We start from the raw sequence: 19,204 nt of genomic DNA, 5'->3' as shown, positions 1-19,204 counted from the left end.
TAACACATGAATGCAACATGTTGCGGATTTTCCAGAAAAACGAAATTTGCTTGGCCAGCCATTACAATATTTCCCAAAATAATGCACCGGAATTTCATGCAGATTGACTGCATAGGGGGGGCATAGAGGTTGGCAGCAGTATTCCCAAATGTAACAGTTTCATTAAAATTCGTAATTATTTTCTTTCTCAACTCTGCTGCGAAAACCACTGGACATTTGCACCAACTGGATACTACACTTTGATGCTCAGTCCATCCTGATTAATTTGGTGCAAAAGTGGTCGGTGTTTTTCTAAAAACAATTTTAAAATATTTGGCACCAAAAGAAATTAGGTTTAAGGGCCTTCCTTTGGTCGGCGATAGTTTGTTAATGTATTTCTAAAAAGTATAACCGCTGTATATCTATGCACTTGGGTGGAAATATCCATAAATATTCCCTCTTATCTACCTATTTCCATCACAAATGGAATAAGAAATGGTTGTCCCCCTTCCACGCGCTTTCTATATGGAATCTTTCATAATTTCATTTCTTAAAGCACTAGCCGTGGTATCTGCTAAGGGTAAAAGACAAAGAGATGACATTTGTTAATGATAGTTTGGTCTAGAACCAACTGCATCATTACCGTTCACTGAGACGCTTGCCTACCAAAGTGAGATTATATTCTGCTGCGGGGTAAAAGGGCACTTGTTGTGACGCACCGGCAGTGCATTTTGCTGCCCCATATTTATAAGGACAGGAAAAGCCAAGGTTCGTGGCTTTTCCTGTCCTTGTAAATACGGCCCACACAACACCCATGGAACCTGACACATTTTCAGATTTACAAGATATCGTAAACCTAGAAATGCGTCTGAATGCTACGACTTCCCATGGGAGGGGTAGGGAGGCGCAACGAGGAGAAATGTATTAATTTCTCCTGGTTCTTTTTTCCTCTTTCTATGCATGCTGCATTCTGCAGCACACATAGAACAAGGAAATCACCCATCTTATGATTATTTCCAGGTTGGTGTTCTTCCTGCACATAAGCAATCATTTAACAAAAATTACGTTTTACAAGTTTATGTGTGCTAATGCAGCCCAAATTGAAGTCGAAAAACGCCATTTCAGATTGTTTATGTGTAGATGGGACACCTTCCTGCACATAAACAATCATCCCCGTGATGCAGGCATCCTTGCACCATGGTGCAAGCAAGGGTGCCTGCGTCAGCGCATGGCAGCTAATTGTATGCCAGCACTGGGTAGAGCAGAGGGATCCGTCACATCCCTCTGCTTTGAAAGTGCCGCAGTGTGGTGCAGCCAAAAAGCCTGCGGTGCCGCGCTGCTTTCTTGTAAATGAGGCCCAAAGTGAGGAAACTCAAGCTACGATGATTGCTGAATCTAGAGTCCCAGATCTGATCATGAGTATCTTAGATAACGTGAATCCCTCTCACTAATGATTTTCTTAGTATATTTCCATTCTGATAACTATAGTAATATTTTGAAGTTGTTGGAGAATTTACACATGTATCACAATTATTCATATTTGGCCGCTATACGTGTATGAGCCAAAACAATATTTAAAGTATGATGTCACAATAGTTCCTGATAGAGGAAGAGATGGGTATGGTTAAGTTTGTGTTGAAAGCAAAGAGGAGAAAGTCTCTGATATAAGACGCATCTAGACAGTGACAGATACACAAAGTGAGACAGAATGGGACAGAGAAAGATGACAGCAAGACACGAGAGAGCAAGTAACAGGGGTGAGAGGGAGACAAAAAGCATAGCCACAAAGGTGACGGATGCATGGAAGCATTGAGTGTGAAAGAGTGGCAGCACCCTGGAGTAGTGACGTGCACATAAACAGGTGGTCAGGTGGGTGAAAAAGCTGCATAGTAATAGGAGGGGCTCAAGGACCCTGTGATGCATATACTCAACTGCTTTTTTATTCTCAGCTGAAGGACAAGAAGGATGTTAAGAAAGTGGAAATCACACCAGATCAAGTCACCATCTACCTGGATCAGGTGAGAGCTGCACTTTTCTTCCATTTATTATATTCAGTTGGACAATGAGGGCCTTATAAATAAAGGTAAAGTTTGAGTTTTGGTCTAAGTTTAGACTAAAAGTCTACCTTTACTACTTTTCAGTATTCACAAAGGTAAGTTGTGAGTAGTAGTAGTTGTAGTAATTTATTCGATCATATTATGATCATTCACATAAAAAGCAAAACAGCTTAGATTAGTATGTTGAAGTCTGCACTCGGGATGGAATCTCCGCCCCCGGGGTGGAGATCTGCCCGAGTGATATTTCCCCCGAGTGCGGAGATTACACTCTGGGTGCGGAGAGGAATTTCCGCACTTGGGTGAAGATTCTGCCCCAGGTGCGTAAACTCTGCCCGAGTGTGGACTCCTGACTTACCTTTGTGAATACAGAAAATTATAAACTTAGACTTTTGGTCTAAGTTTACCTTTGTTAATCGGCCCTAAGTCTAAAAGGCCTTGAAATTATAGGAACACTGAACAGGAGGGTTTACATGAGAGGACCTACACCGTATCAACATTCTTTACATCTCCCAGAATCAATTTCCCATTCTCATTATATATTTCAGTGACATTTGGATTGATTAGCAGCCTGATTTAGAGTTTGAAGGCAATGGTAAACCATCTGATTTCTGGAGACAATGCGAAATGTTGCAGAGACTCTACTGATAGACTTTTATCCACCAGGAAGATGGGAGTAAACACCACCAGTGGATGCTCCTTTCCAGATTTTGCACTTACACTTATCAAACAAACTCCAAGTCAGGCCACGAGTCCAGTGTGTATAGATTTAAGATAGTGTCATCATCATGAGTGTTTGCCTTAGTACTAGAATTCAGGAGGCTATGAAGTTCTGGGGGACTCAGTCACCTCAAGATTTAGCACAAAGGTCCATCTTCAATTTTACTTCTACATGGGAGACTTGTTGTCAAGGGAAACATTGTGAGGTGCATCCTGTGGTAGATACTGTGAGAGAAGTAGCCTTTGCTTATAAAAACGAGTCAGGAGTGTAGCCTGTGACTCCTGGTTACAGGCAGAAAGCGTTAAAAGTAGTTTTAATCCACAGGTCTATTAGGTGGCTTTTTCCACCTCATATAATTTGAGTCTCCTAAGGTCAAGCTAAAATGCCTACGACTTATGCGCCTAATAAATACCCTGCCCTTGTTGAAACAACCAGCGGTGTCTGAATACTTTTATTTTCCCAATTGTTGGTGCGGGTGGATCTCTGTAGCCATTAAATATCTTGCAGGTTTTCTGTGGTAAACCTGTTCCTCACATTTCTCTGTGTGTTTTCTCTGTTAGCTTGACAAGACCCCCCATCAGTTTAGCTTCTTACTGGAGCAGGACAATGAGGTGAAGGACATGAAGCCAGCCACGGTGATGGTCTACGACTACTACGAGAAAGGTGAGACCTCGTGATCAATGAGCGAAAGCCAATGGTAGGAGCTGCTGTCCTGGTCACAGCTCTTGGTACCTTGGTCTTAGGGTTCATGAAGGCAGCAGTAAGAACAGAAAGTAAATGATATGTAAACCGATGTGTGCTCTTTGTACTTTCAAGACCTTTCACTCCTCATAGCCCGTCAGCAGCAAACAGGAGACAGTTGCATGACTGAGGTTGGGACAAAGGGTCAAGCGTGAGTCAAAGAGTGGGTGAAGCCACTTCTGCTAACCCTGGATCAACATTCTTTTGAATAGCAAGAAAGCATGTGAGCTTCACTCCTTTCTGGGAAGATGCAGGGCATAATGTCCAAGCCTGCCTGCAACATTTCTTGTTTTTAAAGATTAAACTCCAAAAGGGAGCTGATTCTTGAGAAACTAAAATTAATTATTCTGATTGACAAGATATTAATCCCTTATTATGAGGCCTTTGAACAAATTCTCTGCCTGGGAAGCCCATGTTTTACATTGCGGACCTGCCCTCCATGGCTAACCCAAGCAGGAAAATTTAGTGGTCCTTAACCCGCCCGCTTAAAACATGACAGTCTGTTACCACGACGTGAGGTCACTGTGGGAGAAGGCTGTTTCCGATGGTGGAGCTAGCTCAGGTTCCGCTGTCGAAACCCAGCTCTTTTTCTGTGGCTATATAGTAGGGGAACCATGGGTTAGGCCTGGAAGGAGCACCCCTGATTTACGACTTGTGCTTTACCAACCTGTAACTGGCTTCCTATTCTTTTATAAATCATCATTGCGAAATTGCGCACTGCGTTAGACCATAGATATCTCCACAAGCATGCTTTGAAATGATCACTTTGCAGTATAGTGAACAAGGGAATCCGTTTCAGGTAGCAGAGGACCTCGGGTAATTAGTACTTTTATCAAGAACAAAGGTCCAAACTTGACAAATGAGTATGTAAATGGCAATCATGGACTTAAATAAGAGCTATGGCTTAGTTTTCTCCAATGTCCAGCCGGACAAGGAAGTATTTATTTTCAAAGTTTTACAAGGATTTGCGAATACGTGAAACACGACATGAATCAAAAAACTGGGCACAAGCCTGTACCAAGTCAGGGAGAAAAAACAATTAAGGGAAAGGATAAGAAAAGTTTAAGCAGGCAAAAGAGTTGGAGCAAATGGCGGCTTACAATACAATGCAATCTGGTGCAAGCACAAACCAACAGTAACTGCAATAGATATATACAGTTGAGACATGCAGTTCTGTTAAAACAGTCGATGTGACGTTTCGATCCCTAGCTCCTATTATTTAACTGGGATCATCTTCAGGACCAATGTTAATGCTATTGCCTGAAATGTTAAAAGCCTGATCGCCGTGAACGAGGAAAGTACATAAGGGCGTCTTGGTAAGAAGCCTTTCCGGTGATATGAGTTACCTTAGCGTGTCCATGCAGAGCCTGGAAGGGCTTCTATGAGTTAGTGGGCGGGACGACCGTAGTTCGGTTCGGTGATCCTCGTCCTGGAACGGATAGCCTGTGAATTATGTCTGGGGCCCAGAGAATTGTTTGAGCCTCGAGGATATGCGAAGGGCGGCTGCAGGATTAGGCAGTCCGCTTCGTACTGATCCTTAATAGGGCCCCAGACATATATCTATTGCAGTTACTGTTGGTTTGTGCTTGCACCAGATTGCATTGTATTGTAAGCCGCCATTTGCTCCAACTCTTTTGCCTGCTTAAACTTTTCTTATCCTTTCCCTTTATTGTTTTTTCTCCCTGACTTGGTACAGGCTTGTGCCCAGTTTTTTGATTCATGTCATGCTTCACGTATTCGCAAATCCTTGTAAAACTTTGAAAATAAATACTTCCTTGTCCGGCTGGACATTGGAGAAAACTGAGCCATAGCTCCTATTTAAGTCTATGATTGCCATTTACATACTCATTTGTCAAGCTTAGGACCTTTGTTCTTGATAAAAGTTGAAATGATCACTTTCAGCTGACAGTGAGCCCTTCAAGCAAATAATGCCTCCCATAAGGCAATCGTTTCCACTTACCACGGGGCAGCTGTACTTACTAGGCGCTAGCTTTCCTTAGGCAGCTTGTGTATTCAGGGAAGCCGGCCCATTTTGCTGTGTAATCCCTGCTTTGTGGTATCCCCCCTAGTTTGTAATGGGGGTAAATTGATTTTGTTGTGTTTGCAGGACAGTGTTGACAAATCTACCTCTCCCTGAGAAATGAGAGACCAGCCATTAATTGAGCCTGTTCTGACCATTGTTTCTCCTTCCCTTGCAGGTGACAATGCAGTAACAGAGTACAACGCCCCCTGCAGTGCAGGTAGGTGTACTGGTGAAGAGCAGGCTCCTCCCTGCAGCAGCTTGGCGAACACGCCCCCCCCCTCAATGGTCCTGTTCTTGCCTCTGTTTTACTCACTCACTCTCCTAGTTGTTCTTTCCCTTCCCCGCCCCCATCTCTCCCTACCGTACCTGCTCCAGTGTCCCCATCAGCAGTTCATTGTGCACACTGCATGTATACTTGAGCCCCCAGCAGTGTATATTAGAATCACTAGTCTTTTAGCTCTGCACATGTACACCTCGGGGCACATTATCAAGACAGGCGATAAAATTATCGCCGCTTTAGCGGCAATACGGCGATAATGGGCTTGATAATATGCCCCATGGAATTCCAATAGAAGCCCAGGTTAGATGACCTGCACATCTAACATGGATTTCTATTGGAATTTTATAAACGCATATTAGCAAGCCCATTATCGCCGTTTTAGCTGCAGTTTCCTGCCGCTAAAACGGCGATAATTTTAACGAGGTTCTTGCTAATATGCCCCCACGTTTCTTGGCAATGAACATTTACATGGGGTCTCTGTAAGTGCAATTTTACAGCAGATGTAATGGCAGTGTATGTTCCAAACCGGTTTACTATCTCTACACCTGGTCTCTTGACACTTTCACTTACACCAGCTCACTTGGTAAAGTACCTTTACAACGGGTCTCTGGCAGTGTAACTGTGCATCAGATGTCCTGCCAGTGTAACTGTTTGGTCAGCCTCCTTCCACTGTACATTCACAGCAGGTCTCGCACCAGGGACCACAGTAGTGTACACTTCTGTCACACCTTCTGGCAAGGTGACTTTACTGCAGGTCTTTTGCCGGTGTAATTGAACATCAGGTCCCCTGCCAGTGATGATGTAGAGCAGGTATCCTGGAAGTTTAAAGCTACACCAGTTCTCCCTAGTTCTCCTTTCAGTGTTAAGTTCCACCACTTCTACTGACAGTGTAAAGTTACATCCGGTGTCCAACAGTGTAAAATTACACCAGTTGTCATGACAGTATTAAGTTACATTCTGTGACGTGACACTGTAAAGTTGCATCTGGTGCCTGCCAGTGTAAAGTTACATCTGGTGTCCTGGCAGAGTAAAGTTACATGTGATGTCCTGGCAGCGTAAAGTTATGTGCGGCATCCTGGCTGTGTAAAGTTACACCAGTTCTCCTGACAGTGTAAAGTTACACCAATTCTGCTGGCAGTGTAAAGTTGCATCTGGTTCCTGCCAGTGTAAAGTTACATCTGGTGTCCTGGCAGTGTAAAGTTACACCAGTTCTGCTGGCAGTGTAAAGCTACACTAGTGCTGCTGGCAGTGTAAAGTTACACCAGTTCTGCTGGCAGTGTAAAGTTGCACCAGTTCTGCTGGCAGTGTAAAGTTACACCAGTTCTGCTGGCAGTGTAAAGTTACACAAATTCTGCTGGCAATGTAAGTTACACCAGTTTTGCTGGCAGTGTAAAGTTACACCAATTCTGCTGGCAGTGTAAAGTTACACCAGTTCTGCTGGCAGTGTAAGTTACACAAATTCTGCAGGCAGTGTAAGTTACACCAGTTCTGCTAGCCGTGTAAGTTACACCAGTTCTGCTGGCAGTGTAAAGTTATACCAGTTCTCCTGGCAGTATAAAGTTACACCAGTTCTCCTGACAGTGTAAAGTTACATTCTGTGTCCTGGCAGCGTAAAGTTACATGCAATGTCCTGGCAGCGTGAAGTTACGTGCGATGTCCTGGCAGCATAAAGTTACATGCGGTATCCTGGCAGTGTAAAGTTAAACTAGTTCTCCTGAAAGTGTAAAGTTACAAAAGTTCTCCTGACAGTATAAAGGTACATTCTGTGTCCTGGCAGCATAAAGTTACATGCGATGTCCTGGCAGTGTAAAGTTATGTGCGGCATCCTGGCTGTGTAAAGTTACACCAGTTCTCCTAACAGTATAAAGTTACATTCTGTGTCCTGGCAGTGTAAAGTTACATGCGATGTCCTGGCAGCATAAAATTACTTGCGGTATCCTGGCAGTGTAAAGTTACACCAGTTCTCCTGACAGTGTAAAGTTACACCAGTTCTCCTGACAGTATAAAGTTACATTCTGTGTCCTGGCAGCGTAAAGTTACATACAATGTCCTGGCAGCATAAAGTTACGTGCGGCATCCTGTTAGTGTAAAGTTACACCAGTTCTCCTGACAGTGTAAATTTACATTCTGGGTCCTGGCAGCGTAAAGTTACACCAGTTCTCCTGACAGGGTAAAGTTACACCAGTTCTCCTGGCAGTATAAAGTTACATTCTGTGTCCTGGCAGCGTAAAGTTACATGTGGTATCCTGGCAGTGTAAAGTTACACCAGTTCTCCTGGCAGTGTAAAGTTACACCAGCTCTCCTGACAGTATAAATTTACATTCTGTGTCCTGGCAGCGTAAAGTTACGTGCAATGTCCTGGCAGCATAAAGTTATGTGCGGCATCCTGTTAGTGTAAAGTTACACCAGTTCTCCTGACAGTGTAAAATTACATTCTGGGTCCTGGCAGCGTAAAGTTACATGCGATGTCCTGGCAGCATAAAATTACTTGCGGTATCCTGGCAGTGTAAATTTACAGCAGTTCTCCTGACAGTGTAAATTTACAGCAGTTCTCCTGACAGTATAAAGTTACATTCTGTGTCCTGGCAGAGTAAAGTTACATGTGATGTCCTGGCAGCGTAAAGTTATATGCGGCATCCTGGCTGTGTAAAGTTACACCAGTTCTCCTGATAGTGTAAAGTTACATTCTGGGTCCTGGCAGCGTAAAGTTACACCAGTTCTCCTGACAGTGTAAAGTTACACCAGTTCTCCTGGCAGTATAAAGTTACATTCTGTGTCCTGGCAGCGTAAAGTTACATGTGGTATCCTGGCAGTGTAAAGTTACACCAGTTCTCCTGGCAGTGTAAAGTTACACCAGCTCTCCTGACAGTATAAATTTACATTCTGTGTCCTGGCAGCGTAATGTTACGTGCAATGTCCTGGCAGCATAAAGTTATGTGCGGCATCCTGTTAGTGTAAAGTGACACCAGCTCTCCTGACAGTGTAAAACTACATTCTGGGTCCTGGCAGCGTAAAGTTACATGCGATGTCCTGGCAGCATAAAATTACTTGCGGTAAGTTCTACAGCAGTTCTCCTGACAGTGTAAATTTACACCAGTTCTCCTGACAGTATAAAGTTACATTCTGTGTCCTGGCAGAGTAAAGTTACATGTGATGTCCTGGCAGCGTAAAGTTATGTGCGGCATCCTGGCTGTGTAAAGTTACACCAGTTCTCCTGACAGTGTAAAGTTACACCAATTCTGCTTGCAGTGTAAGTTACACCAGTTCTGCTGGCAGTGTAACGTTACACGACTTCTGCTGGCAGTGTAAAGTTACACAAATTCTGCTGGCAGTGTAAGTTACACAAATTCTGCTGGCAGTGTAAGTTACACCAGTTCTGCTAGCCGTGTAAGTTACACCAGGTCTGCTGGCAGAGTAAAGTTACACCAGTTCTCCTGGCAGTATAAAGTTACACCAGTTCTCCTGACAGTGTAAAGTTACACCAGTTCTGCTAGCAGTGTAAGTTACACCAGTTCTGCTAGCAGTGTAAGTTACACCAGTTCTGCTGGCAGTGTAAAGTTACACCATTTTTCCTGACAGTATAAAGTTACATTCTGTGTCCTGGCAGCGTAAAGTTACATGCAATGTCCTGGCAGCGTGAAGTTACGTGCGATGTCCTGGCAGCATAAAGTTACATGCGGTATCCTGGCAGTGTAAAGTTACACTAGTTCTCCTGACAGTGTTAAGTTACAAAAGTTCTCCTGACAGTATAAAGTTACATTCTGTGTCCTGGCAGCATAAAGTTACATGCGATGTCCTGGCAGTGTAAAGTTATGTGCGGCATCCTGGCTGTGTAAAGTTACACCAGTTCTCCTAACAGTATAAAGTTACATTCTGTGTCCTGGCAGTGTAAAGTTACATGCGATGTCCTGGCAGCATAAAATTACTTGCGGTATCCTGGCAGTGTAAAGTTACACCAGTTCTCCTGACAGTGTAAAGTTACACCAGTTCTCCTGGCAGCGTAAAGTTACGTGTGGCATCCTGGCAGTGTAAAGTTACACCAGTTCTCCTGACAGTATAAAGTTACATTCTGTGTCCTGGCAGAGTAAAGTTATATGCAATGTCCTGGCAGCATAAGGTTACGTGCGGCATCCTGTTAGTGTAAAGTTGCACCAGTTCTCCTGATAGTGTAAAGTTACATTCTGGGTCCTTGCAGCGTAAAGTTACACCAGTTCTCCTGACAGTGTAAAGTTACACCAGTTCTCCTGGCAGTATAAAGTTACATTCTGTGTCCTGGCAGCGTAAAGTTACATGTGGTATCCTGGCAGTGTAAAGTTACACCAGTTCTCCTGGCAGTGTAAAGTTACACCAGCTCTCCTGACAGTATAAATTTACATTCTGTGTCCTGGCAGCGTAATGTTACGTGCAATGTCCTGGCAGCATAAAGTTATGTGCGGCATCCTGTTAGTGTAAAGTGACACCAGCTCTCCTGACAGTGTAAAACTACATTCTGGGTCCTGGCAGCGTAAAGTTACATGCGATGTCCTGGCAGCATAAAATTACTTGCGGTAAGTTCTACAGCAGTTCTCCTGACAGTGTAAATTTACACCAGTTCTCCTGACAGTATAAAGTTACATTCTGTGTCCTGCATGAGTAAAGTTACATGTGATGTCCTGGCAGCGTAAAGTTATGTGCGGCATCCTGGCTGTGTAAAGTTACACCAGTTCTCCTGACAGTGTAAAGTTACACCAATTCTGCTGGCAGTGTAAAGTTGCATCTGGTTCCTGCCAGTGTAAAGTTACATCTGGTGTCCTGGCAGTGTAAAGTTACACCAGTTCTGCTGGCAGTGTAAAGCTACACTAGTGCTGCTGGCAGTGTAAAGTTACACCAGTTCTGCTGGCAGTGTAAAGTTACACCAGTTCTGCTGGCAGTGTAAAGTTACACGAATTCTGCTGGCAGTGTAAAGTTGCACAAATTCTGCTGGCAGTGTAAGTTACACCAGTTCTGCTGGCAATGTAAAGTGACACCAATTCTGCTTGCAGTGTAAGTTACACCAGTTCTGCTGACAGTGTAAAGTTACACGAATTCTGCTGGCAGTGTAAAGTTGCACCAGTTCTGCTGGCAGTGTAAAGTTACACCAGTTCTGCTGGCAGTGTAAAGTTACACCAGTTCTGCTAGCCGTGTAAGTTACACCAGTTCTGCTGGCAGTGTAAAGTTACACCAGTTCTCCTGGCAGTATGAAGTTACACCAGTTCTCCTGACAGTGTAAAGTTACACCAGTTCTGCTAGCAGTGTAAGTTACACCAGTTCTGCTAGCAGTGTAAGTTACACCAGTTCTGCTGGCAGTGTAAAGTTACACCATTTTTCCTGACAGTATAAAGTTACATTCTGTGTCCTGGCAGTGTAAAGTTACATGCAATGTCCTGGCAGCGTGAAGTTACGTGCGATGTCCTGGCAGCATAAAGTTACATGCGGTATCCTGGCAGTGTAAAGTTACACTAGTTCTCCTGACAGTGTAAAGTTACACAAGTTCTCCTGACAGTATAAAGTTACATTCTGTGTCCTGGCAGCATAAAGTTACATGCGATGTCCTGGCAGTGTAAAGTTATACCAGTTCTCCTGGCAGTGTAAAGTTACACCAGCTCTCCTGACAGTATAAATTTACATTCTGTGTCCTGGCAGCGTAAAGTTACGTGCAATGTCCTGGCAGCATAAAGTTATGTGCGGCATCCTGTTAGTGTAAAGTTACACCAGTTCTCCTGACAGTGTAAAATTACATTCTGGGTCCTGGCAGCGTAAAGTTACATGCGATGTCCTGGCAGCATAAAATTACTTGCGGTATCCTGGCAGTGTAAATTTACAGCAGTTCTCCTGACAGTGTAAATTTACACCAGTTCTCCTGACAGTATAAAGTTACATTCTGTGTCCTGCAAGAGTAAAGTTACATGTGATGTCCTGGCAGCGTAGAGTTACGTGCAGCATCCTGGCTGTGTAAAGTTACACCAGTTCTCCTGACAGTATAAAGTTACATTCTGTGTCCTGGCTGTGTAAAGTTACATGCGATGTCCTGGCAGGATAAAATTATGTGCGGTATCCTGGCAGTGTAAAGTTACACCAGTTCTCCTGACAGTGTAAAGTTACACCAGTTCTCCTGACAGTATAAAGTTACATTCTGCGTCCTGGCAGCATAAAGTTACATGCAATGTCTGGCAGCGTGAAGTTACGTGCGGCATCCTGGCTGTGTAAAGTTACACCAGTTCTCCTGACAGTGTAAAGTTACATTCTGTGTCCTGGCAGAGTAAAGTTACATGTGATGTCCTGGCAGCGTAGAGTTACGTGCAGCATCCTGGCTGTGTAAAGTTACACCAGTTCTCCTGACAGTATAAAGTTACATTCTGTGTCCTGGCTACGTACAGTTACATGCGATGTCCTGGCAGGATAAAGTTATGTGCGGTATCCTGGCAGTGTAAACTTACACCAGTTCTCCTAACAGTGTAAAGTTACATTCTGTTTCCTGCAGCGTAAAGTTACGTGCGGTATCCTGTTAGTGTAAAGTTACACCAGTTCTCCTGACAGTGTAAAATTACATTCTGGGTCCTGGCAGCGTAAAGTTACATGTGATGTCCTGGCAGCATAAAATTACTTGCGGTATCCTGGCAGTGTAAATTTACAGCAGTTCTCCTGACAGTGTAAATTTACACCAGTTCTCCTGACAGTATAAAGTTACATTCTGTGTCCTTGCAGCGTAAAGTTACGTGCAATGTCCTGGCAGCATAAAGTTATGTGCGGCATCCTGTTCGTGTAAAGTTACACTAGTTCTCCTGATAGTGTAAAGTTACATTCTGGGTCCTGGCAGCGTAAAGTTACACCAGTTCTCCTGACAGTGTAAAGTTACACCAGTTCTCCTGACAGTGTAAATTTACACCAGTTCTCCTGACAGTATAAAGTGACATTCTTTGTCCTGGCAGAGTAAAGTTGCATGTGATGTTCTGGCAGCGTAAAGTTACGTGCGGCAACCTGGCTGTGTAAAGTTACACCAGTTCTCCTGACAGTGTAAAGTTACATTCTGTGTCCTGGCAGAGTAAAGTTACATGTGATGTCCTGGCAGCGTAAAGTTACGTGCGGCATCCTGGCTGTGTAAAGTTACACCAGTTCTCCTGATAGTGTAAAGTTACATTCTGGGTCCTGGCAGCGTAAAGTTACACCAGTTCTCCTGACAGTGTAAAGTTACACCAGTTCTCCTGGCAGTATAAAGTTACATTCTGTGTCCTGGCAGCATAAAATTACTTGCGGTATCCTGGCAGTGTAAATTTACAGCAGTTCTCCTGACAGTGTAAATTTACAGCAGTTCTCCTGACAGTATAAAGTTACATTCTGTGTCCTGGCAGAGTAAAGTTACATGTGATTCCCTGGCAGCGTAAAGTTATATGCGGCATCCTGGCTGTGTAAAGTTACACCAGTTCTCCTGATAGTGTAAAGTTACATTCTGGGTCCTGGCAGCGTAAAGTTACACCAGTTCTCCTGACAGTGTAAAGTTACACCAGTTCTCCTGGCAGTATAAAGTTACATTCTGTGTCCTGGCAGCGTAAAGTTACATGTGGTATCCTGGCAGTGTAAAGTTACACCAGTTCTCCTGGCAGTGTAAAGTTACACCAGCTCTCCTGACAGTATAAATTTACATTCTGTGTCCTGGCAGCGTAATGTTACGTGCAATGTCCTGGCAGCATAAAGTTATGTGCGGCATCCTGTTAGTGTAAAGTGACACCAGCTCTCCTGACAGTGTAAAACTACATTCTGGGTCCTGGCAGCGTAAAGTTACATGCGATGTCCTGGCAGCATAAAATTACTTGCGGTAAGTTCTACAGCAGTTCTCCTGACAGTGTAAATTTACACCAGTTCTCCTGACAGTATAAAGTTACATTCTGTGTCCTGGCAGAGTAAAGTTACATGTGATGTCCTGGCAGCGTAAAGTTATGTGCGGCATCCTGGCTGTGTAAAGTTACACCAGTTCTCCTGACAGTGTAAAGTTACACCAATTCTGCTTGCAGTGTAAGTTACACCAGTTCTGCTGGCAGTGTAACGTTACACGACTTCTGCTGGCAGTGTAAAGTTACACAAATTCTGCTGGCAGTGTAAGTTACACAAATTCTGCTGGCAGTGTAAGTTACACCAGTTCTGCTAGCCGTGTAAGTTACACCAGGTCTGCTGGCAGAGTAAAGTTACACCAGTTCTCCTGGCAGTATAAAGTTACACCAGTTCTCCTGACAGTGTAAAGTTACACCAGTTCTGCTAGCAGTGTAAGTTACACCAGTTCTGCTAGCAGTGTAAGTTACACCAGTTCTGCTGGCAGTGTAAAGTTACACCATTTTTCCTGACAGTATAAAGTTACATTCTGTGTCCTGGCAGCGTAAAGTTACATGCAATGTCCTGGCAGCGTGAAGTTACGTGCGATGTCCTGGCAGCATAAAGTTACATGCGGTATCCTGGCAGTGTAAAGTTACACTAGTTCTCCTGACAGTGTTAAGTTACAAAAGTTCTCCTGACAGTATAAAGTTACATTCTGTGTCCTGGCAGCATAAAGTTACATGCGATGTCCTGGCAGTGTAAAGTTATGTGCGGCATCCTGGCTGTGTAAAGTTACACCAGTTCTCCTAACAGTATAAAGTTACATTCTGTGTCCTGGCAGTGTAAAGTTACATGCGATGTCCTGGCAGCATAAAATTACTTGCGGTATCCTGGCAGTGTAAAGTTACACCAGTTCTCCTGACAGTGTAAAGTTACACCAGTTCTCCTGGCAGCGTAAAGTTACGTGTGGCATCCTGGCAGTGTAAAGTTACACCAGTTCTCCTGACAGTATAAAGTTACATTCTGTGTCCTGGCAGAGTAAAGTTATATGCAATGTCCTGGCAGCATAAGGTTACGTGCGGCATCCTGTTAGTGTAAAGTTGCACCAGTTCTCCTGATAGTGTAAAGTTACATTCTGGGTCCTTGCAGCGTAAAGTTACACCAGTTCTCCTGACAGTGTAAAGTTACACCAGTTCTCCTGGCAGTATAAAGTTACATTCTGTGTCCTGGCAGCGTAAAGTTACATGTGGTATCCTGGCAGTGTAAAGTTACACCAGTTCTCCTGGCAGTGTAAAGTTACACCAGCTCTCCTGACAGTATAAATTTACATTCTGTGTCCTGGCAGCGTAATGTTACGTGCAATGTCCTGGCAGCATAAAGTTATGTGCGGCATCCTGTTAGTGTAAAGTGACACCAGCTCTCCTGACAGTGTAAAACTACATTCTGGGTCCTGGCAGCGTAAAGTTACATGCGATGTCCTGGCAGCATAAAATTACTTGCGGTAAGTTCTACAGCAGTTCTCCTGACAGTGTAAATTTACACCAGTTCTCCTGACAGTATAAAGTTACATTCTGTGTCCTGCATGAGTAAAGTTACATGTGATGTCCTGGCAGCGTAAAGTTATGTGCGGCATCCTGGCTGTGTAAAGTTACACCAGTTCTCCTGACAGTGTAAAGTTACACCAATTCTGCTGGCAGTGTAAAGTTGCATCTGGTTCCTGCCAGTGTAAAGTTACATCTGGTGTCCTGGCAGTGTAAAGTTACACCAGTTCTGCTGGCAGTGTAAAGCTACACTACTGCTGCTGGCAGTGTAAAGTTACACCAGTTCTGCTGGCAGTGTAAAGTTACACCAGTTCTGCTGGCAGTGTAAAGTTACACGAATTCTGCTGGCAGTGTAAAGTTGCACAAATTCTGCTGGCAGTGTAAGTTACACCAGTTCTGCTGGCAATGTAAAGTGACACCAATTCTGCTTGCAGTGTAAGTTACACCAGTTCTGCTGACAGTGTAAAGTTACACGAATTCTGCTGGCAGTGTAAAGTTGCACCAGTTCTGCTGGCAGTGTAAAGTTACACCAGTTCTGCTGGCAGTGTAAAGTTACACCAGTTCTGCTAGCCGTGTAAGTTACACCAGTTCTGCTGGCAGTGTAAAGTTACACCGGTTCTCCTGGCAGTATGAAGTTACACCAGTTCTCCTGACAGTGTAAAGTTACACCAGTTCTGCTAGCAGTGTAAGTTACACCAGTTCTGCTAGCAGTGTAAGTTACACCAGTTCTGCTGGCAGTGTAAAGTTACACCATTTTTCCTGACAGTATAAAGTTACATTCTGTGTCCTGGCAGTGTAAAGTTACATGCAATGTCCTGGCAGCGTGAAGTTACGTGCGATGTCCTGGCAGCATAAAGTTACATGCGGTATCCTGGCAGTGTAAAGTTACACTAGTTCTCCTGACAGTGTAAAGTTACACAAGTTCTCCTGACAGTATAAAGTTACATTCTGTGTCCTGGCAGCATAAAGTTACATGCGATGTCCTGGCAGTGTAAAGTTATACCAGTTCTCCTGGCAGTGTAAAGTTACACCAGCTCTCCTGACAGTATAAATTTACATTCTGTGTCCTGGCAGCGTAAAGTTACGTGCAATGTCCTGGCAGCATAAAGTTATGTGCGGCATCCTGTTAGTGTAAAGTTACACCAGTTCTCCTGACAGTGTAAAATTACATTCTGGGTCCTGGCAGCGTAAAGTTACATGCGATGTCCTGGCAGCATAAAATTACTTGCGGTATCCTGGCAGTGTAAATTTACAGCAGTTCTCCTGACAGTGTAAATTTACACCAGTTCTCCTGACAGTATAAAGTTACATTCTGTGTCCTGCAAGAGTAAAGTTACATGTGATGTCCTGGCAGCGTAGAGTTACGTGCAGCATCCTGGCTGTGTAAAGTTACACCAGTTCTCCTGACAGTATAAAGTTACATTCTGTGTCCTGGCTGTGTAAAGTTACATGCGATGTCCTGGCAGGATAAAATTATGTGCGGTATCCTGGCAGTGTAAAGTTACACCAGTTCTCCTGACAGTGTAAAGTTACACCAGTTCTCCTGACAGTATAAAGTTACATTCTGCGTCCTGGCAGCATAAAGTTACATGCAATGTCTGGCAGCGTGAAGTTACGTGCGGCATCCTGGCTGTGTAAAGTTACACCAGTTCTCCTGACAGTGTAAAGTTACATTCTGTGTCCTGGCAGAGTAAAGTTACATGTGATGTCCTGGCAGCGTAGAGTTACGTGCAGCATCCTGGCTGTGTAAAGTTACACCAGTTCTCCTGACAGTATAAAGTTACATTCTGTGTCCTGGCTACGTACAGTTACATGCGATGTCCTGGCAGGATAAAGTTATGTGCGGTATCCTGGCAGTGTAAACTTACACCAGTTCTCCTAACAGTGTAAAGTTACATTCTGTTTCCTGCAGCGTAAAGTTACGTGCGGTATCCTGTTAGTGTAAAGTTACACCAGTTCTCCTGACAGTGTAAAATTACATTCTGGGTCCTGGCAGCGTAAAGTTACATGTGATGTCCTGGCAGCATAAAATTACTTGCGGTATCCTGGCAGTGTAAATTTACAGCAGTTCTCCTGACAGTGTAAATTTACACCAGTTCTCCTGACAGTATAAAGTTACATTCTGTGTCCTTGCAGCGTAAAGTTACATGTGATGTCCTGGCAGCGTAGAGTTACGTGCAGCATCCTGGCTGTGTAAAGTTACACCAGTTCTCCTGACAGTATAAAGTTACATTCTGTATCCTGGCTACGTACAGTTACATGCGATGTCCTGGCAGGATAAAGTTACACCAGTTCTCCTGACAGTGTAAAGTTACATTCTGTTTCCTGCAGCGTAAAGTTACGTGCGGTATCCTGGCAGAGTAAAGTTACACCAGTTCTCTTGACAGTGTAAAGTTACACCAGTTCTCTTGACAGTGTAAGTTACTCCTAATGCACAGGAAGCATAACAGTCACTGCAGGTCTCTTGTGTGGCCTCTATGGGCCGCTGTATGTTTGAAACACAGGTGTGCTTCTTGTGCATTTTAACGACGGTTCTTTTGGCAGTAATATAATATTTACATCATGTCATTTAGCAATGTAAGGTCACAGAAGGTTGTATGACGATTCTCGCTTATACTTGGTTTCCTGTGACTGTACCTTTACACCACCTCTCCAGCAGTGCTTAGTAGCGCACGTCTCCAAGTCTGGGAGCTAAGTTTCTGATCTGTATTTTGTCTCTCCCTTACAGGTGAATCCACGAGCAAAACCGCTGAATAGTGGACGTGGGCCTCTTCTCCCCTGGCCCCACCCGAAGCCCCAGCCTTCCTGTTGCATCACCTCACCTCTCACCCTCTCTGTACAGTCCCCTCCCTTTCCCTTTTCTACTCGACACCATCACTCTCCCTCTCCAGTGAACCTGGAGACGATCCGAGTGGAAATCATGCACTTGGAAATAAACCAGTTTCGCTCTAAAAGCGGGTGTGTGGTGCCTCATGATTCTATTCGGAAGGGGGTGTGTGGGGGAAGGGGATCTTGGTTGTGGTGAGGTCTCTTGCACTTTTGGGCAAGGATGCAGTCTATGCACTTTAAGCATCCACAGGTGTTACAGAAACATAATGATTTCTGTAAATGTACACCCTGGCCTGTCCCCTGTCAGTGTATATTTACATCACACCTAGAAGTGTTTCTTTACACCAGCCAGGGCTCTTGGCATCACATTTTCTGGCACTTTAATTTTACACTTTCCAGGTTGTCTATAAAACGAACTACATTCTGGGGTCCGTTGAAGGTTCAGCCAGAGCGCAGGAGTGCGAGGCGGGGCAGATCCACACAATAGGGGAGGAACGAGAACAATTATAAAGAAGCTTTGTCCAAGGCAATAGTTCAAACCCACAGCATTGTCAAAGCCCACAGAGTTAGCCCATAACATTGCTGTGCAGACTTGCAGAATTTACCAGTGCTTGTGTTTTTTTGGAGATAGCCGCTGCGCGTGCTCACAAAGGTGTGGCAGTCATATTGGAATGGTTGTTTTCGTTGCTCTGAGCACATCCAGCTCAGATGCCATTTGACTTGTGGAGTGGTTAATAACATCAGTAATAAAACAAGAATATATTAATAGCAAAAATACTTTCTGGCATAAATATTTTGGCAAAAATATCAATTACAAAAAGCCCCCTGACATCCTGGAGCAGTGGCAAATTTGTTTTTAATTTTTATTTCAGGCGTATGTCATAAAAGAAAAGAAAACAGACAGTCACCTAAATGTGGCACACATGCTTGCAATACAATTTTACAAAAAACATTACTGACGTGACTGTTTTAGGAGTGATGATCTTTAAAAAAAAAAAAATGCCTTGTATTTTATTTAAGTCTCTACATGACTCTGGCCCTCTATTCATTAGAGATCTGTTCAATAGATACAATCCTCCCTGCAATCTCCGTTCCATGCATAAATCCCTTCTGATTGTCCCTTCTTACAAGAGGAAACGTCTCGGAGGTTGCTGCTTTGACCACCTTGCAGCCACCTTTTGGAACTCTCTTCCCCTTTATCTCAAAACATGC

At 43.9% G+C, this 19,204-nt stretch overlaps 1 protein-coding gene across 1 annotated transcript in view; it reads left to right on the top strand.

The window, feature by feature from the left end:
• The window catches only part of LOC144768019 (alpha-2-macroglobulin-like protein 1), a 325,643-nt gene extending 307,572 nt beyond the window's left edge, over window positions 1-18,071 (top strand). The window contains 4 exon segments of the mRNA XM_078651415.1: window positions 1,929-1,997; window positions 3,315-3,417; window positions 5,694-5,735; window positions 17,892-18,071. Coding sequence (XP_078507541.1) covers window positions 1,929-1,997; window positions 3,315-3,417; window positions 5,694-5,735; window positions 17,892-17,920 — 243 coding nt within the window. The 3' untranslated portion in view covers window positions 17,921-18,071.
• Window positions 18,072-19,204: the final 1,133 nt, after the last annotated feature.

This window comes from Lissotriton helveticus, chromosome 7 (genome assembly GCF_964261635.1).
Source record: "Lissotriton helveticus chromosome 7, aLisHel1.1, whole genome shotgun sequence".
NCBI lineage: Eukaryota > Metazoa > Chordata > Amphibia > Caudata > Salamandridae > Lissotriton > Lissotriton helveticus.
This window is presented reverse-complemented; position numbering and strand designations above follow the sequence as displayed.